The 22,289-nt window shown below is 38.3% G+C and overlaps 1 protein-coding gene across 5 annotated transcripts in view; it reads right to left on the reverse strand.

The window, feature by feature from the left end:
• The window catches only part of DDR1 (discoidin domain receptor tyrosine kinase 1), a 1,200,914-nt gene that overhangs the window by 109,187 nt on the left and 1,069,438 nt on the right, over window positions 1–22,289 (reverse strand). For all 5 annotated transcript variants that reach the window (XM_044083163.1, XM_044083162.1, XM_044083159.1 and 2 more), the window contains one exon: window positions 17,380–17,587. In XM_044083163.1, the coding sequence (XP_043939098.1) occupies window positions 17,380–17,587 (208 nt within the window). The remainder of the gene's footprint in view (window positions 1–17,379; window positions 17,588–22,289) is intronic.

A 22,289-nucleotide genomic window follows, 5' to 3' on the forward strand; every position in this document is an offset into this window, starting at 1 on the left:
ATTTTTATACTGTTGATTTATGCTTATTATTATTCAGAAAGTGCCTGTTGCTCTGTGTTTAAGTAGCAATGCTTTAATGACCATCAGGTAAGCTTGTCTGAGATTGTTAGATGCAAGTAAGCTTTAATAAGCATACTGCTAAAGAACTGCCAACATTGAAAGCCCTTCTGTTGTTGCCATGCAGAGAATACTTACATAATTAGATGACGTATAAGCCTTGGGTATTGAAATGTATATGACAGTATTTGTAATAAAGGACAAGATTACATTATTTTAAGAAGCTCATTACATTTGTTGGAGACTTGCAGTCATCTTTGCAGGCTTTACCTGTAAACTAAACAGAATGCCAGTCTATCATGTGTGGTCCATAACCTGTACAGTAATCCTTTAAGCAATGCATCTTGAGCTTGTTTCTTGTTTGCTTTTCATTTTTTACTTTGATCATGTTTTCCCCATCAAACAAGTAGATAGTTGTCAGGCAGCAGGTCTTTTTTGGATAAGAAACATTTTTTACAAGTGGGGGTATCACAGAGATTGCTACTTTCAGCAATTTACCTGGTACTTTAATAAAGCTGAATATAAATTATAATTAGAACTGCAGTGCAAGCAGAAGTGGTTTGAGTTGAGTGCTGCTTGTTTTTCTTATACTTGATTTTGACTGGCATTCCAGTAATGTATTTAAAAAGTAATTTATTTTTTCATGCCTCACAACCTTTTTCTTTCCATCTAGATATTAAGTAAACTGTCACGTAGACAATGCATTGAAATATTTTTTTCTTCTACACTTCATTTTGTCTTGATTGGACTCTCATAATGACGTTTTGGTACCCAGGGCAGCATATTTAATTAAAGTTACAGTTTTTGTGGTTTTGAGCATAGCCCCTCCCCTTTCTAGTTGGCCGCACCCTTTCCCATTGACCCCACCCATTCAGCTGTCTCCTGCAACCCCCCCCTTTGATTTGAAGTCACCAGCCGCCACTGGTAATTGCCCCTGGCTAAATGCAGAAGGAGGGGGAGCCAATGTTTTCATTGCCAAAAGGGAGTCACCAACAAGCCTTTTGGTTTGTCCTGCTGGATTTTCAGTAGGACTTTCTGAAGAAGTGGAAAGTGGGGAGGGGGTGCATACAGAAACATCCTCTTCCAAGAGATTGAGAAGGCATCCATTGTCCTTGACATAGGACTGGGTAGCCTGGCGCAAAAGAATGGAAGTTGTCTGTTCATAGGGGTGGCAAACAGATCTATCTGAGGTGTACCCCATTTGTGGACTATGTCCAGGAACACATCCCTGTAGAGCATCCATTCATGGGACTGTGGCATGGGCCTTCTCAAGGTGTCTGCCTTGGTATTCTGCCCTGAAGTGATATACACTACCTGTAGAGTGACTCCCAGTTTTGTGGGAAGCTCTCACGCTTAGAGAGCTAGTCTGCATATCAAATAAGATTTTGTCCCCTCCCCACTTGTTCACATACCACAGAACTGTAGTGTTGTCTGTGAACAATTTTAGTGGGCCCTGCTTCACCATATGTTATAAGACCTTCAGGGCCAGAAGAATTCCTCTCATTTCTCTGATACTGATATGTTCCTGTCTGATGGAGTCCAGCCAAATGCCCTGGGCTCTCAGGGGACCCATGGCTGCTCTCCACCCCAGATCCAAGGCAAAGGAGTCTGTAAGTGGAGTCCTGGGTTGCAATTCACTTGATTCAGCCACCACTGAATCTCTTTCCTGAGGCAAGGTAGGAAGGGGATTTTGTACTCTAGAGGATAAGAGTGCTGTGTCCATATAGACCTAAGGTACCATTGTAATTTTCTCATGCAGAGCCTTGCCAATGGCAACATGGGAATGGTCGATACCATATGACCCAGGAGTCTGAGGTACTGCCTGGCAGTCAAGGCTGTGACTTGAAGGACCATGAACAGGTACTGCCTTAAGTTTTCCACCTTTTGAGGTGGCAGGCCCTCATGACATCTGTCCTTATCCTGCACCCCAGGAATATTTGGTCCTGACACGGGTTCCTTTTGGAGTTGGGGTAGTTTATCTTGAAACCCAGTACTTGCAGGAGTGCAATTACTGTTTGTAGATGATGTTGCAGCAATGGTTTCAGACCTAGCAACTTGAACTTTGGCCTTTTTCTTTGCTGGCTCAATGGGCTGACCGAACGGACCCTCCAAAGCTAAGCACTTAAGGTGCTGATTTTCCAGGTAATCAACGTATGCAGATGGCTGTGTAAGGTTTTTGGAACAAAGGCCTGGCAGATGGAGCAGGACTTATGGACGTGTGTATGCCCTAAACAAAAAAGGCAAAGCTTGAGGGCATTTTTATGGGGGATCTGACGACCGCATCTACACTTTCCCTTCCTGGATGACATGAACCTACACAGGCATGCAGTGACTAAAAAGAAAAAACATCCCCAATGGAGTACTTATCTTGAAACAAAATGATCCAGTGGCTGGTACGGCAGGAACAGGTGATGTTTGACTGGTGGCAGAGAGATTCTGAGGTCTGGTACATGCAGACATCACTTTTATGGCCCACATTCCCCTTAGCTAATGTCAGACATCCCACGTACCCTGCAGCAACTAGAAGCTTTTGTATACTGGCCAGACATTCGGGTAGCAAGAGAGGAAAACCCACGGGTTTGGAATACTGCAACATGAGAATAGAAGGGCATCACCTGATTCCCCTTGCTCAAATTTTTTATGCGCAGAATTTACTTTAGTTGGTGACTTTGATGTTAAGTTCCTTATTTTGCCTGTTTTATACTATGGGTGCTGATGCTTTGCTTATTGTAGCCTTACTTTTTCAGAACATCCTTGAAAATAATCCCTGGTACACTCAAACACTGTAAGTAAACAATGAATAAACACAATTTTTCTGATAAGCTGTTTGCAAAAGTTAGAGTACACCAGGACAAGAACAGATCAGACAACAGGATACCAGGAAAGTAGGAACATGCAGCTGAAGACAGTAATGTTTAAGTAGACATTAATCCTGAACTCTCTTTAGCTGACTCTCGAAGACAGTACTGTAACATACAGGCCATATATTATTGTACTGCACACTTACATCAGCTTCATGTTCTTTCATGATTTCCTGAAAATACTGGCACACAGTCTCTTCACAATTACAGCAGGTGTGCTCTGCTTTCCTCATGTATAATCCAGTAAAAGCCTACAACTGCAAATGACACACGACTCCCTGCAGACAAAAAGCAGTAAACCACAGTGGTTAAGTCACTGAGCCGTAGAACTGGAAACCTGGGTTTAAGTGTTGTCAACCCTATTTTGTCTAGCATGGAAACCTAAGAACCTCTTTTTTTTTTTTTTTCCTACTACCCCTGAAAAGCAAGTCCACTCTCATTCAGTCTGTCTAATATAATTAAACAGACACACAACTTGATATTTCAAATTCTGTATCATTTTCCAGTATAACAGGGGATTTCAGTGGGAAAAGGCATTAGATCGGAATATGACACTATACTACTATGGAAGACGTAATAGGAAAAATACTTCAAAAAAACCCCACTTTGTGTATATTGCATCTTAATAGCTGCAGATTACAAAGGTTCTACGTAAATGGGCATCTTGGTCTTTCATAGGGAAGGCTAGATGTAAGATCTGCTGCATATTGCACATTATTACGAAATATAAGAAAAGGAAATGTAGAAACTTAACTCAGAGCAAATTCAACAAAGGGTTACTACATGTCATTTTGACTGTAAAACAAGCCTATAATTAAGACTTTAAGGTAACATTTATATTACACTACCTATCTGTTCACAGTCTACTGTTTACAACCAAGGATGTGTGGTGCATTACTTTTACACGGAGCTCTAAACTTTGACAATCTTATCGATCCTAAGGAAGTGGCTATTGGTTTGCATCTCTTGGTTGGTGTGAGGTTGGTGTAATGGTCAAGCTGTTTACCTTACAGATGCAAATTGCAGGATTTGATTCTCACATGGAGTAATTGACTAGGCTTAAAATATCCTCCAAGGGTAGTTAGCCTTGTACTGACCTATGAATATTTGTCTTGAAATAATTATTATAGTACTGCTTTCCCAATTTACAAAACTTTACTGTGACAACATTATTTCACAGGTTCACATCTTCACCACGACTCATGGTTTTAACTCCACCGATTCTAGTGTCTTGATACATATGCACACAGTGCTGACTACATTTTATAAAGCAGAATGTTAAATTTGATTACTTTGTCTTCCTCTCTTTGCACATCACTTATTGGTTATCCTTAACACTGCATCCCTTACAACAATCAAAAAAACTTGATACAGTGCTACCCGGCAATCAAAGAAGGAAAAAAAAAAAGACACATATACTTAAGTGCATGCCCAAAATACTCATTTACTGTCTTTATTTCCAAATCTTCATGTACCTGTTCAACTAACATAATTAATTATGACAAAATAACAGGGTCTTGATGTATGATTATATACTAATACTTTTTGGCAGATCATCAGCAAAAAGGGAAAACACTTTATAGGCCACAATTATTTATGCAAGCATCTTTAAGAAGAGAGTGAATGTAAACTTAAGGCTGACTACTCTCTCACAATAAATACCTTTTTTTCTAGTTGCTTTTTCCTTTCCCAACTGTTGATCATCATGCCTTCCCACAATGAGATGTAGTGCCTAAAGGGGTCATTATCCAGACAGTCTGAAGGAAGGTTTGTGCCCCTGTCATCATTCCCCCTATCCACTTATAGGCTAAAGTTAAAGGAAATCCTCATCCCACATTTAAGTTAGTTTGTTTTTCCCATCAGAGAGGGGCCCTATGATATCCATACAGGGACCCTAGACGCAGACCTACAAGACTTCTCCCCATACTAAGGAATGCACATCATGCTGTGTGACGGCTATGAATGTCTCTCTTCTATGGCCTTAACCCTGCCCGGTCTTGACTGACATGAGCACCTGACACCTTTGCTGGAATCCATGACACCTTCTGGGACACATGAGCAGTCTTCACACATTTCGAGTGCTACTATCACTGGCTTGACAGCACCAAGCCCATGTTGTTTCTGGCTATAGCTCGTGATGTTATACAGCCCTGTGCTTGTAACGGAACAGTTGGCCACTGTGAAGTCACCAATCTGTACCCCAGGATGGATGAACCACAAGCTGCTCTTCTCCCATCCTCCTTTACCTGTCTGTTTCAATGAATAAAATCATACTCAAACTTTGGTCATCTGTGTCAGGGTCAGGGCTTTCTTCCCCAGTGCTACAGATTTAAATACAGTAAATATATATTTTAACTGGAAAGCAATTGGTAAAAAGTGAAAGTGAAACCCACAAATCATGCACTTTTCTGATACCAATCAAACATTTTTAAAAGTGTAACTTCATACACATTTTTTCATGCAAGGAATTGGCTCACTGCATTTGAGTCAGTGGTACATTACATTTGTTATTTCTGCCTTACCTTTCCACTGAATTAAATATAGTGCCATTAAAATGGCATTAATCATATGAGCAGAGGAAAAATCCAGTTTATCAAGCCTATAAACCTTATAAGTAATATAACTTGAAAACTGCCCACAAATAGTCAGCAGGTCAGGGCAGTATACTCAACACCAATGTTAAAGAAGGTAAGTGGGTATGGTACAGGGATGTACCATAGCCGTGAAGACAAAAGGAAATGACTGCCAGGTGTTTATTTAAGGATGTAGGATCCATTTCTACAGCAAGAGTAAAATGTAAATTACGAACATTATATTCTGAAGCTCAACATCTGATCCACAGTCATTGGGAGACCTGAGAATTAAATCAAGGATGACAGCCTTGGAAAGGAACTCATTACAAAAATTGCTGAAAAGCATTTTTGTACTCAGATGTCCAGTTTGTAAAATTACAGTTGTATAACCTAATTATAATTATGCTGTACATGTTTGGCTGCTATAATCATATCCTGTCAATCAAACATTAGCTAGGAAAAGCATAAGTTTTGTTAACCCAACTGTCGCCAGCTAAAATAAACATCGGCATCTCTCAAAACATAGCCTCTACTCAACATATCAGAAGTTCATTGTTCTACGTCACTCATACAGTTTGCACATCAATGTCCTATCTTACTAAAAGGAAAAATGCAAAAGCCAAATAAACAGCATGTGTTCTGTTTTCCCACATATCTAAGAACACAGTTCTAAAATTAGAATTGCAGTTTCTGCATGGTTCACTGTGATTACTGTTCAACAGAATAAATGCAGACACCTCTTTTTCATATACATATATGTTTGGAAATTCAAGAAATAAATCTGTTCTGTAAAACTTTTAAATTCTAAAACTCGTAAGTATGCAAGTCCTAAAATAATGAAAATGGGGAATTGCTGTAAGTCCAAGGTCGCTGTCTCTCAGTGTTCCTTTTCTTTAAGGTATGGCGATCGCATTGGTATATATATATATATATCTATTAAAGGTTTGGGTGATGCAGCCTCCTCACTGAGGAGGGTTTGTCCTCTACAAATAAATAAATAAATAAATAAATAAACCTTAAAAGAGAACAACAATCATCTTTATTCATTTTTCCTTGTTTTCAGTTTTTTTTCTGTAATTCTAGGACTTGCAAAAAAACTCTTATATGAGTTGCTATGTTTCCTGCTTAGATTTAATAATGTTGTTCTTCTTTCGGCTTTTCCCAGTTAGGGGTCGCCACAGCAGAACTCCGGTCCGCTAATGATTGGCAGTAGATTTTTACGGTGCCGAGGTGCCTGCCCGACGACCAGCCTTCAACGAAGGCACGCCCATTCACGCATGTCTTTCGAACGCCACTCAATAATGCTGCATAAAGCTACTCAGCAATTAAAATGCCCCATATGAAATCATTACACACCAAAACACAAAAGGAAAAAATAACAACAATAAAAAGATGGTTGTTTAAATAGTATCGTAGACTTGGGTGCTTCTATGAATGCAATAATGTTTCTATCCTGAGATTAAGAAATATGCTCCATATCAGGTATACATAAAAATATCAAAACACCGACTCATTTATGTGCTACTTTCCATTCACTAATTGCTAGTTAAAGCAAAGAAGGAACAACAGTGCTGACAGAGTATTACAAAGAGGCCAAGATTCCAAAATATTTGGTCTGTGTAAGTCTATCCTGCTTCTGGAAGACCTGCTCTCATTGTGAATGACATACTTCACTGCAAGGCCTATCAATAAACAGGCTTACTATGGGGGCAAGTCTTTTGGAATCAGGCCTAGAACTTCATGTCTTGGATTAAGAATTCTTTTGGTTCCTTATACAACACAACATAAAACTAGCATGTTTAGAGAATGTAATCCATAGGAAATAGCAAGTAATTGGCATCAGCTTTTTTAAATGATGTATGTTGTAATAAAATGTATCACTTACTAAAAGTACATACTATAAAGTTATATTTTCTATGCAGTTTTTGTCTCCTGTGGAATAAAAATTATAAATAGTACAAGTATTTGCAATTGGCATTAGAAAAAAACAATTTTGCCACGGGTGGATGGTGGCGTAATATCCAGCTTCTGTTGTCATTTTACTTCTACATCTGTTGAGCTGTTGTGAAGTATGAAACAAATGCAATGTTGGAGTTTTAAATGCTGTAAGAATATTACACCTTCGCATCAAAAGGTCCACACCATGCAAGAGAAAATTCAGCGCATACGGAAATGTAATACAGCGTAAGCTGTACAACCTAATACCAGTCAGTTCATAACGTATCTAAATTTAAACAATATGGGTTTATTCTGAAGTTCAGAAACTGCAGCAGGTTTCACTGAACCCACCAACACTGTAATAATTGCTATGTTTCCAATGAAGGGATTATTAGTACCATCTTTTATACAACTCCATGTGGTTACAGCATACCTCTCAATTGTCCCTGATTTTGCCTCCTATTTTTGCATGAAACTTTACAATGCGTTAGAATTGTATGCTTCTTATTGTTCAGAAGGTATATGTTGATGTAAATTCTGCTGTTCTACTAAATTTTTAACTGGATTAGACTAACATTTAAAAATCGTCCTGATTTTGGTTCTTTGCCCCCAACATTGTTTTGTTTTGGGTCTGACTCTTGACAAAGAAATTCATTGTTATGCAGCTAGGCTTGGCAAAAAAGGAAGATAGTGATTTAGATGAGACGAAAAAAAATCTATTCTTGAATAACCTCACATTTTTGTTATCATGGGAAATTTCTGTCTAGCAAGTTTCCAGTCATAAAAGATGAAAAATTACCTGTTTATACTATCGGTCAGGATACTTTGCTAACTTGGGATATATATGAGATGAACAGATAAATCAATTTGAATCCATTAACAGTGAATAATGGAAGCTCTGTACTCGCAGGTTTCTAAGGAACCATTTAACCTTTTCTATATGTAGTTCATTTGGAACCATCCAGGCAAAAGAAGATATGTTCCATAGTTTGTTAGATATCCTTATTTTTTCCCTGTTTGGAACTGTGAAGAAAAAGACCTGTCAACATCTACAACACTGTCTTGATGTACAGGTATCACAGAGGAGTTTGTGTCCACCATTGCCCTTTGGGGTCACATTTACTAGGATGGAAAAAATCTGCTTTTTTCTTCTTAAGAGTTATACATCGACTCAATGCAAAGTTTGTTGAACTATAAGACATAGGCCATGGCAGTAAACTTTCTTGTTTTTTTATTAGTTTTTCATGGTCTCCTCAGATGACATTGTTACTGGCCCAGTACCCAGTGTCCATGCTAGATGCACCAGTTATTCTGCAATTCCCCTGGACTTGCTCAATATTTGCTGGAGCCAATTGTGGATTCTGATGGGTGTCCAGGGGACTCACCTTTTCTGCACTTCCATTCAAGGGGACTTTTGTTTATGACCTACCCACTCGATCGCCCTGATCCCCTCCCCATGCTGAATGATTAAGGCTGAGGGCAACTTCCCTCAGTGGACTATGCCTCTTCTTTGTGAGTGTATTGATGAGTGCCTTCCCACCTGAGGTGGGCATGTCTATCACTTCCCTAATGCTTCGTCAGTCACTTGAGCTACTAATTGAACCCATGTCAACTAGGCTGTAATGAAGGCTTCATCCCTCTATGCCACTGGAGTGTCTTGGAAGGGAACTTTCTTGAGATAGGAAGCCTTGCACACAAGGAATTACATAAAGTCCAAGCAGTCTGAGGTGAATCCACAAATACCCTTTGGCAAACTAGAAAAAAGAAAAGACAGGCAAAAATAGAACCCCCCCCCCAAAAAAAAAACTGTCAAGTGTACCAGTTTTAGTGCTTGACAGTGCAGTTAGAGGTGTGCATCAGAAGCAGAACCAGGTAACTATCTAACTCTGAGGGTAGCTTGAACTGGAGCTGCACGTTATTTTTAGTGGAACCTGTTGATGCCACTCTGACTTATTTCTCTGTTGCTGTTTGAAACCACTGAGGTGAACAGAGAGGTAAATGTAGTATGGAAAGGACCATCACTGGTCATTAACAAAGGACCTGTCTCAATAGGTACTTCCATAACACTTCTCCTCTCCTCTTTCTGTAACTTTACTTCCAGTTTTGCCTGTATGGGTATTATCTTGTCTGCTTTCAGGTAAGGGAACACAGTTTTGTTGGGAAGTTTCTGACAAATGTTGGGTCCTGCAGATGAAACATCTGTTTTATGTTCTCATTAATTGTTTGCTGCTTCTCTTTTTTGATTTTCTGAAAAGACTTGCCTACAACAGCCACTGGGTCAGAAGTGGATACAAATGATGCTGCTTGTTCTGACCAAGCCTGCCTTCTCAGGAAAATACTACAAGTAACAAGCCTAAAACTACATTACCATAGCCAAACATAGCAATATGCATGACAATCTCAACAGTTCATTAGATTGGAAATATTTTTTATTTCTATCTAAATTAGCAATACTTTAACAGAAGGATTCCTGCAGTACTGCATCCTATAAATCATCCTTACAGTTAGGGACATTAGAGCTAGTTATAATAGAGGTTGTGGGGATCTCTCCAGCATGGAGGTTGTGGGAAGAATATCTACTCTTCCAGAACAGTAGTTTGTAAGTTCTTTTCATCTGGTTGAAGCTGATACACCCAACAGTATTCAAACTGTCCATAAGCTCATAAGAGCTGCCTATACTTTGCTAGGACTCTGTGAGTCTTACGCCTGTCATTCAGGTTAGAAATACTATGAGGTTTTTAAGTATATGAGTCAGTCTTCTGCCTAACGTAGGAAATATAAATATTCTGTGAGTGATAAGGCTGGTAAACCACAACTGCCCGAACAAATCAAGAATGTTGACATTCTGAATGCACACAGCACTAGATTGCCAACCAACATACATTTTACAAAAACCCAATAGCTTTTTAATAATCCCAAAAGAATGTCTTTATAAAATGTATATGTAGCTAAACATTCCTTTTCATGCTTTTGTTAATTAGGTACACAGATTATAATAATTGTATCTTAAAGCTACAACAATATTCGGCATCACTGAAAAATGCTGAACTATATATATTTTTAATTCCTCTACAATCTACCTAATACTTACTAATTTGCACAAATGTGCTTACTCCATTTGTTTTGTGTTTGAATTTTTTATAGCCATAAAACATTAAATGGAGTAACATGACTTGGCTCAGATATTCAGGGTTTTAGTCAGATCTTCTTACTTTTTGTATCATGAACTTGGCCGGAATAGCAGTGTTTGTCAGTTCAGTGAATATTAATCCCACAATGATCTTCATTGACAGTGATCCAAACACATCTGGTAGTCACAGTTACAGCTGGACAAACCATGATGTTTGGAAGCTACAGTGATTGGCTCTCATGGAGCTTGGATATTAGAGGACAGGCCTCTCATCTTCTGACAGTATAACGTATGATGACATATGTCACTTAAATTAATGTACTCTCAGTGTCTCTGAAATGGATATGTTACTAGGTTTGTTTCATAAAATGTATTTTAAATTCTAAACTAATCCAAAATAATGCAGCAGTCTTCATTGTTTTTGTCTACAAACACCATGGGCAAATGAACAAAACTGAAAATATCTTGGTGGGGGCAAAGGAAGGAGGAGCTTGCACAAGTTATGAAACATTAGTTTCTCTAAAAAATGAAGAAGAACAGACTTGTTCATATCAGTGTAGACTACAGATGTGCGCACTGCCATATCCTTATTGTCTTAAAACATTATACACGTACCCAAAACTATACATATTTATATATGGTGTGGGGACATGTGTGTGTTTGTGTGTGCACACACTATATATAAAAGAAATGGCCTCCATTTCTGCCACATATGAATGACATGTAAGTAATTACACATTAGCCTTTTCTAGAAAAAAAACAACTATTTCAAACTATTGCTCATGCCCATTAAAGTTACTTACACTTTTTATTACAGTTCCTTTAACTGACAGAGCAACATGTAAGCAAAAATAAGATCTTCCCGTCATTTGTCTTTGCACGTTTTTCCCCATAACCACAGTCTACCAACGATTTAGATTTTCTTTTTCATTTTACTGTTTGTTTACATGACTTGTACATATCTTTGCTATGAGACAAAAATGCCCACATTTGTTTACAGTAAACATAGGGCTCCCCATAGTAACAGAACAGGACATGACAAGTAACTACCATGTGGATTTAGGGGGAAATAAATCAGCTCTATTTAAAAGGAATATGAAATAAGCTTAGTAGTTAGAATACTATGGTTTCAGATGGAAAAGTAGCTATATTTACAAAGATTGTAAAATAAGGTTCAGTGCTGTTACAGATTCACAGCTGTGTAAAAAAAACAGAAATGATTAAGAGAACTTTCTTAGCAAAGAATATTTTTACTGATATAAAAGCTGATTTCCTTAGTAGCTTGGTATTTCTATTTAGATGAAATGCAATTATAGTCCTAGTTTTAAAGTAAGAAAGCATGATAGGATGGTTCCCTTTCTTGTCTATATATTCCAAAGCTATCAGTTAGGCACTAGACGCTGTCGTTAGAAATATTCAGGCCGTGATTATCTGAACAGGTGAGGGGCTTACTTTTGTTAAACCCACTGCCCATTGTGCAGTGAGGTACAATTGCATCACAGTGCTCAGGTATAGCAGTGCAAGTGTAGTTTCAAAGCAGCACCAGTGTCTGATGATGCTGCCAAGTGTGTTACACTAACACCACTATGCATTTGCAAGCAGCTTGTGTGAGAATGTGCACTCTGGGTTGTGATATATTCTTCCAGGAAGTTTGTGAAGCAAAAATTAATGTAATAAAAACTTCTCCAGGCTGGCAACAGAGTGAATTTTATATGTCCAGAGGAAGTTTTCATCAGCAGTTTGAAAAAAGAATGGATTAAAAATGTCACAACTGATTAAACACTTTATGCCGAAGAAGTGCTGCACTTAGATGCTTGAATACCCTTAACCGAAGAATCAAGCCATCAAGAGTATTCTCATAACAAAAAGGGCAAATTGAGGATCACATTAAAAAAACAATTAGAAGTTTATTTATAAACAAGTTAGTTTAAAAGTAGTGAAGACACTTTAAATGCAGAGCTTATTATCAATAGTTATATTTTGATAGAAAATAACTTACTTCTTCATTCGGCTTTTCTCGATTAGGGGTCACCACAGCGGATCAAAAGTCTAATGATACCAGACCTAACTCTGCCCCTGCCATTAACCCACACCCTGTACCTTATCTTGCAAAAAGCCTTTCCGTAATATCACTAATCAAGACGTGAGAGCCACCACAAGCATCAACACACAGACGCACACTGCACTGAATGTATCCCCTAACCCAGCCCTAACCTGCAAATACCCTCACTCATGCTTACCTCTTGCTCACATACATGAAACAAACAAGAACAAATAATCTAATCTATCCTCTGTCTTAGCCATCACTCTAATCCTAACTGGCAAACACTCACACACAAACTAATCCCCAAAGTTTTGGAAATACAAACCTTTTGGCATTAAATTCAGAAAAAATACCCCTACCTGACCCAAAGGAACATCACCTTACAGTATCACATGTATTCAACCAAACATCTGCAGACCTATTCATGAGTTATTTGGAGGAGTCTATGACTTATGATGTAGAAAATAATTTATATTAGAATGCTACGGACATGTGGAGAAGATTCTTAGATGATTGTGGTTGATCTGGTAATCAGAAAAAGGAGAACTAAATGAATTTGTACAAATCAAAATAAACAGTACATAGAGTTTAGTGTTGAGGTTCACCAACATCAACTTTCCTTTCTTGATGTCGATATTGAAAAAATGCTGATGCTACATTTTCAACTAGGGTCTTTTTGTAAGCCCTTTAACAGGAATTCTTAATTATAGGCCCATAGTTGTCATCCAACACATTATTAGAAATATACTTAATTTACAATTCATTGAGTGGTTGTTGAATATGATTTTGTAGGAAGGATTCTGACTATTTTACTAAAGATTTGACAATAATATTTATATTTAGAGGTTACTACCATAGTGATGATATACAGGTTCAGAAAGTTTAAAATATGGATAGAGATGATTTATTGAATTATAAGAACAGAAATAAGGATACTCGATAGAAATAGGCAGTGGTTACAACATAGAGGAGTTTGTTTGTGTCTTTTGGCTTTTCCCGGTTAGGGGTTGCCACAGTGGAACTCCGGTCCGCTAATGATTGGTAGTTGATTTTTACGTGCCGAGTTACCAGCCCTGATGCACAACCTTCAATGAAGGTACGCTCATTCATGCATGTCTCCACGCAGAAGACACTCTAGTTTTGAATTGAACCGGAGAGCATCTTACTGTGAGGCAACAACGCTACCGCAGCACCACCACTGCGGGTCAGTTACAACATATAGGAGTAATACCCAGAAATTTTGTGAAACAGTCCTCAATTATTGTTGTGTTTTAAAATCACATCCATAAAAAAATAAAAACAAAAACAACCACTCTGTAGCCAGTGATCCTACAACCCAAAATGGAATCAGCGTTTAATGTAAAAAAACACATCCATATTTATCTGATATTTTGCCTGATAAATGTGATTTTAGTTTTAGGCAAGCTAGAACTATTGGAAAATATTTGGGTATTCACAAAAAAATCTTGTGTAGCAAATGTTAAACAACTAACCATAGATGGTGTTCATTTAGTGGGTTGTAGGCCATGTGGTTGCTCATTTTGCTAGTTTGTCAATAACACCAAAGAATGTACAACTATAAACATATCTAATGTTTATTCGATCAAAATATATATATTACATGTAGACCTGTGGGCATTGTTTATTTGGCATCATGTACCAGTCACACCTTTTATGTAGGAAAAACTACCAGGATGTTTAAGCACTGTATGTGTTGAATGACATACATTGTGGAAGGGAAAATAATGTGCTATATAAATATTCTTTAATATATAAAAATGCTGTTTTTAAATTTACAGGTATTGATGTAGTACATACTAAAGGTATTTGCTGGAAGTATGTTTTTGTAAAAAAAAAATGTACATGGATAGTGCATTTTGGAGCGTTACTTAAGCCAGGTCTAAATGACCATTGGTAAAATGTATTTTTTATATATGGTTTGTTTCTTTAATGGGATGTTTTTTAGGTGCTGATGAGGTTATTTAAATGCTGCTGTGGGATGGATGTTTATTGATTTTGTTTTTACTGAAGAAGATACTGGTGTTTCAAAAACTGGTGTAATTTTTTAATCTGCTGCATTTTGAAATGTAATAAAATGATATACTTCCAGCTTCTGCACTTTATGTGGTGCTGATCTTTGATTGAAAGAGTACCCAAAACTTATTCCAGGACTGATCTGCTTTGCCAGTCTTGGAAAGGGGGTGCAACATGCGGGTGCATTTTGGCAATGTGTAAATGGGCTTGTGCCTCAATTGCCTTGTGTTCCCTATGATTCTTTGAATAAAAGAACTAGTTCTGATTCAAGTTCTATTTAGATACTATACCTGAAATGTCTGGTCCATTTGTTAAATAGTTGATGTACATTATATTTCTTTACATAGTATTCATCACCAACATTTGTTCAGTATATTTGTATTTAAATATAAGTACAAGCTACCAGCAGCACATTTACATATCAGCATTTTCCTTTTTTTCTGTGTGTCAGCCTTGGTTGCACTTATGTTTGGTAGTAGTTGTTAAACTTCACCTTCAGGACCTGTTGTTCTAAAAGAAAAGCAGCCATTATCTAGCCCTGTGAGAAAACCAGTTCACACACACATGAGCATTCCATCTTACTGCTCCCTGAAATGCAAGAATTTGAGTTGTACTAAGTCAAGGCCCAAGTAGTTCATAGAGCGTTTGCATAACCTACATACACTGCAGCTTGCTTGCAGTCCTCACAAATAATGATTCGGAAAATCAGAGATTGCATGTGGTCCATTCAGTCACATGACCTCTGAGATCAGGATTCACAGGAAAACACCAAAAGCCCACAGTCTAGCAAATCAGTTCTGAATGTGCACATTACAGCTCTGCAATTTGAAATACAAGAGTTGTTATGCAAGTGCTACTGTTCAATGACTCTTACAGAGATAACTTAGATTCAATAGTTACAAGTACCTGACCTGGAAGATCTGTGTTGCAAGTGATTAGTAAAAGCCAAAACTGTACAACTTTTTAAACTTCAGTTCACATACATACAAGAAAACCCAAGCCCTAACAAGCAAATATTTTACATAAATCATGGGATTCAAGAAATTACAATTCTCAAAGTGGCAGACACAATGGCATTCTTAAAATACTATTACAAACATATGTGCCATGGTGAAATGATGTGAAAAGCAGAAATGTGTAAACTAATTGCAACCTTGTGAAATAACTGTTTACACTCCAGTGTCAGAGTCATGTAATCTGGATGAGTACAGCTGCCGTGACAGTGTTCATGGGCAGCAAAGTTATGTGAGGCTTGAGAACGGGTGTACAATTACCAAAAATCATATGATGTGGATAGCCAGGGTTTACAAGAGTGGCATAGTCATAAGAAAATGGCCTCTGGCACCTGCATAGAACCCAGAAGCACATAAATCACATGGGAAAAAGACACAATGGGGAGGCAACACAACATGACATTAGTGGAGTTGAACTACAAGTTTCATCCCTAGCCATGAGCCCCTTTAGTTCCTGTTGGCTCATTCTGTGATTTTTAAGTATAAGGTTATTGCCAAGCACCTGTCATGCATGCAACAAAGTACACCATTTAAAACAGTATATCTACCTTATGCATATATTATTAAATAGCTTTTTAGAACTTCTGGTTGGTTATTTTATTAAGCCTGTGATTTGAGGACTTTAACACTGCAGTACTAAATAGCATGACACCTGGAATCATGTTGTGTTTGTTTGTGGTTTGTGAGATTACAGTTTGAGTAGGGAACTGGACTACATTGTAGAATCTGGTGTATTAATTCCAAAAAGCATGAATATACCCTTGCATGAGTAAGTCAGTTAACTTCTTTATGTCCGCATATGTCCCTTAAAGGTGTATTGCTCCAAGGGCAATGCTTGATTAGAAAAATAGTCGATAAATAAATAAATAGCTTGACTGATGACATTCACTAACACCAACTGATGGCCAACAAAAAAATTAATAGTCACTGATTTTAGTATCTTTCATCTCAAGGAAAAATAGTACTTAATGGTTTTCTATCACACTGTGTACAATACAGTAAACATAAAAAATGCAGTTGTAGTGACTTGCAGAACCAGTGAGTTGGGTTCATTAGGCTACATCATATTAAAGCAAGGAAAATGACTAAAGCTTCTAGAAATCAAGTTAGTCTCCTTCAGCTTTGTTAGGTAGACTGAACAGGTCAAACAGCTTTCATATTCCATTGTAGGTTCCCTGTCACTATGGCAAATGCAGGAATACTGTAATGTTGCCCCCTGCTGAAGGGCGATGACAATGTTTCGGAAGATGCAAGCAATAATTATTTACCTGCTTCCAGCTAATGACTGTGCAGACGTAGCAGTGTAGTTTGGCTTAGATAGCAACATCTTAATGTGCAACACAGGGGTTAAGTACTGATGCTCCTAGCTTCAAGCCTGCAACATACTCATCTGCAGCCTCCTTGTAGACTTATCCATCCAATTGCACATCTTCTGAACAGGGTGCACCCACACTTTAGTCTCAGTCAGACGTTAAATTAAGGGTAGTTTTACTTGAATGCATGAAGAGTGAGTGAGCTGAAATTCCAAGGAGAGAGACACACACACACACACACACACACACACACACACACACACACACACACACACACACCACACTGATGATGTATGGATACTCCAAAGAAATAAAAAAATTAGTAATACCATAAGGATCAGACATCTGATGAACCTTCTCTATATGTTCCAACTCATTGAAAAGAACATTGGTGGAAGCAGCAGCCTAGTTCTCACCTGAATTCTCAGCGCCATGGTGAACATCTGGAAGTTTCATCCGTAACCTACTAGGCTCCTGGTACTCTGTCTCACTGGAATTGATGCGCTCATAGCGATTGGAGTGACGTAAGCTTCCAAGGGTGTTGTGGGTATTGTTGATAACGATGGTGTCATTTGGCACTGACAGCTTAACTGTGAGGTCATCATCAGAAATACGATGTTGAGCCTTAAAAACAAAAAAGCCATACAGCATGTTCAGTGATCAGTAATGAAGTTTGTTTGCAATAGTTCCACAGGAATCAGTAATAAGACCATTTAAGTTTAAATGTGTATGTGTAGGAGGCATAGAAGGATAAAGAAGTGAGTACAGCCCAAGCGACCCATGTTCAAATAGCAGCTGGGGTACGTGACAGTGCAGGCAGGAACTATAAGCATGCTATTCCTAGAGGATAAAGGAGATGCACATACTTAAAAAAGAGTAGCTCAGTTTGGGTTCTCTGACAGAGCATGGGAAAACAACCATGAGGTGCTGCCTCAGGGTGGGCATGGCATCTTGTGATATGTACTACTTGCAAAAGAGAGGAATAGTTTAATGTTTAGGTCCATTTACACTTTCTGATTTTGGAGTATTACAGGGCATGTAGAGGTGCAGATAACTGAAAGCTCTCCCTAACAACAATATGACACTGATTTGGGTCCTCAGTCCCTCCGAGGCCATGAACATGGTTCAGGATTAGCCTAGCAGATAATAATGTGGGTCTGTTAACCTAGAAGGTAAGAAGACAAACTGGGAGCAGATGAGGGTCAGGGAGAATGTGAGGAGCTCAGAAAAGCAAGGAGAAAATTTAAATGTGGCTGTGACTTTGTGCTGATTACCCCCCCAATATCTTTACTAATACAATAAGTTTCAAATATTCCTTCAGTGTGTTTAAAACTGATGCATTATTTGCTAAATCCCATTCAGCAGTGAAATTTAACATTTTCACAACTGAAGTGTACTATTTCAGTTTGGGCAAAGCCTACATTCAATACAGGCCTGGGGATCAAATAGTGAGCCTAAATTTAGTACAGACCTGGGGACCAACTGGACAGAGCCTATATTCCGTACAGACCTGGGGACCAACCGGGCAGAACATGTATTCAGTACAGACCTGGGTACCAACTGGGCATCGCCTGTATTCAATACAGACTTGGGGAAATTCTACAGACAATATTTACTAACAAAACAGTCCAAAATATAAACACCACTTCAACTCACAAAAAATGAGTATATACACTGAAATATGTGCAACAATGAAAAAATGGGTTCATATGTTGCGTAAATAAGCACCAGCTGAAGAACGGCATGAAATGTTTACACATTGATAACTGTACTCAGATCATCAATGCTGTATTTATCTAAGAAAAATCAGAAAAGCAGTGTAGTACTGTACAATGAATACAGGTACAGGACCATGACACTGGTATACACAAAAACAGCAGCAAATTCAGTGTTCCATCAATAAACTTGGAATTTCTCTGGATAAGTACAGGCCAAATGGACAACAGAGTGATAGGCAACGCTAGTTCCGTACTGCAGCACTGTCTGTACAACAGACAGAACAGGCTGAAGAGAAAAGTGATGAGTCATTGCAATCATGGCTAAAATCAAGCTGCATGATTACATATCTACATGCCATTTACAATGATGGAAGATATACGTGAGACATGTGGCTCACCCTCAGAATATAATTGTGCCGAATGTTGAGCCATGTGACTCACCCCAGGGACTGGGCTGATGGAGGCTGCAGTTATACCTCACCTGATACTTTTTGATCTGCTTTCATGATAGGTGAAAAACCTTTGGCTTGTGTTGGCAAGATAGCCCAATGCCTAATAGAAAACTTAAAGAATGTGCTGGTTAACAGAATCACAAATTTATGCTAAGTGGGGGATCAAACTTCCTACAGCACTGTATTGATTGCTGCTATCATGCATATATGGTCTGCTATTTTTTAGGTCCATAGGTAAGTACCAAGTGATCAGACAGCAGACTATTTCAAGCCTAGGCAAAAAACTCTACTCAAAATTTCCCTCTAGATTCAAGGAGGATAAGGCATAGACCGGGAGAGAATTTGAGGCTGCCCATCCGGTTATCAGGGTTTACCTTGACGGTAGCAAGGGTACTACTCTGCTTGCCATAGAGTGGCGATCTGTTCCAGAGGTGAAAGCCAAAGGGAGAAGCTCAAGAGTTAGCTGTGGTTCAGGAAGGAGAGTGAACTTTAGCTTCTATCTGGAATTTCCAGACTGTTCTTATTAAATCCCTTCAAATCATCAAAATGAGTCTTATAGACTTTGTCAGATCAGGAAAAACTTATATTTTTCCTGATGTGATGACATTTATAAAGATGAAAGACAGGAATAAGACTGAGTGCAAAAAAAAGGGTTTAGGATTTGGTATAATGGTTAAAGTATTTGTCTTACAGTCACAAGGTACAAGGGTTAATTCTCACCTATGAAATGGGAAATTGGTCAGGCTTAAAATGACCCAGAAAGGACAGCTAGCTTAAAACTTGCCTAACTTAAAAATGGTGCATTATATTCAATAATATGTCTGATAAGATATGAGTAAAGGGAATTGCTACTTATGTGTATTTAGTAGAGATGCCTTTGGAAATTAGATGAGCCAGATAAAAGCCTTTCCAAACTACTGTGAAATATAATTGTAAAATGATGAGGAATTATCAACAGGAGTACCCAAATTGCTTACAGCAGTGTCACAGTCTGACTGGTGGGGTGCATCTCCTCTACAGTAAATTAAACTGCTTTTGTTTACCAAAAATTAACTATGCTGCATTTTTTTTTTACATTTAATTTCAGACCATTGTCCTTGCACTAATTAACATGGTCTGAACCACAATGGAGCATTTGTGAGTCAGTTGAGGATCAAATAGTAACAGCCAGTTTACAGTCATCTGCAAACTTAACCATAGACCAGGCATGTTGGCTTGAAGGTCTGAGAACTATATGCTAGATAAGAGAGGGCACAAAAATGAAGCCCTGTGGTACACCAGTGATATCTGTTTTGCTTTCAGAAATGGCACCTGCTACTCTAACCACATGTGTTCTGTCAGACAGCCAGTTAGTTATCCATCGCACATTACTTATAATTAATAATTACATTCAAATTTACAAGTCTGTGAATAATGCTCGCATGGGGAACAGTGGTGAAAGCCTTGGCCAGCTCTAGATATGCTGTATGTACTGCATAACCATTATCTGCTGCTCAGTTACTTTTTCAAAGAAATGAATAAGGTTTAATAGGCAGGATCTAACTTGGATAAACCCAAACTGATAAGAGTCCAGGGTTAAGAGATTTCCATTGTCCAGATTAATGAAGTCTGAGACAATGTACTCCGTAGCTTTCCATATGAGGCTAGTGGGTCTGTATTTACTAGGGTCTGTGGTTGGACCATCCTTGTGCAATAGTGTTACAATAACTGTTTTCCTGGCTTAAGGAATGTGACCATTAGACGGGCTTAGACTAAAGTGGTTGAGTAGGATTTCCAAAGGCCAAATTTGGCACTGATAATCAGGCAGCCTGGTACATTGTAAGATTTTATGTCCTTTTGCTGACTTACTTAGTCCTACTTGGCAGTATAGATTTTCATGAGTAAGCTGTACAAAAACAGTGAGTAGCTGAAGAAACAATGTGTAAGAAAATTACAGTAAGTTATTTGACCCTTTTCCATGGACTATCAAATACAAATTTACATAATATTTACTGGAAGGCATGAGGTTGAAGACCATATCTAGTATTAGGATGAACACAAGGAGAAAAAGAAAAGCTAGAGGGAGGTATAAGAAATAGTAAGTCGGATGGTGAGAAGGTAGGCTGGGTGGGATGAAATAAAGGTATTAGCAGATGTGGGGCAGAAAGATAACTTGCAACTATCATGTTCTTTTTCCTCTCTGAGAAGTATTTCTTGTTTTTGTGAAATGTGTTTCTTATTCTCTTAGGAATCATACAGTGTCACAGAAATGTAATTCATTGCTGAAAAATTGGCCCAGGCTGAAAAATAGTCTTAGGACAAGTGCACCAACTCATTCAACAAAGGATGACAAAGATATATCACTCTCCATAAAAAACGTCCACATTAAACCTGGTTCATTATATAGATCCACAACATTCCTCACCCCTACTACTAGACAATCCATTGCCAAAGCATACCTACTAACTACCTTAATGTATGCCTCCCCTATTTTTACTAACCTTGGGAAATCCAATCTTAACAAATTAGAGGCCTGCTATCACAAAACTGCCAAATTTGCAACCAGCCTCCCCAACCGTACACACCACTGCACTGCCTTAAAACAGCTAAGATGGATTGAATTTACACCTACTAGCATTCAACCAACTTGCAGTTGCCCACACCATTATACACCAACCTGATAACTGCCCTTCCCTCAAAAACTTAATCTAACCATACTCCACCTACCGTACCCTTCACTCATCTGACAAACTGCTAGTAAAAATTACCAAAGCCAATAACAACTTTGGTGACGCCCTCTTTTCTAACCAAATAGCAAAATCCTGGAACTCCATTCCCCAACACATAAACAACACTACCTCTATCACCAATTTTAAACTGCTGCTCAAGGAACACCTATACAACAATTGGCAATACTCTTGCACTACCACAGGATGATTTTTTTACTTTTTCATACCCCATCCTACCCACTTCTTCTTTTTCTCGCATCAGTGCATACAAGCAACTTCCTCACCCCCTCCACCTAAATCCTACTCTAACTTCCTACTACTCCTGCCAGATGGATCCATGGAATGTAGTCCTTCCTTGATTCTAACATTTATTGCATTTAAATGTACTGCTATTTGTAATAGTCATTTTTCGTTACTAATCCACTAAATCAATTAACTTATGATGCTA

The sequence above is a fragment of the Protopterus annectens genome, chromosome 9.part0 (assembly GCF_019279795.1).
Source record: "Protopterus annectens isolate FY-2018-M chromosome 9.part0, PAN1.0, whole genome shotgun sequence".
Lineage (NCBI taxonomy): Eukaryota > Metazoa > Chordata > Ceratodontiformes > Protopteridae > Protopterus > Protopterus annectens.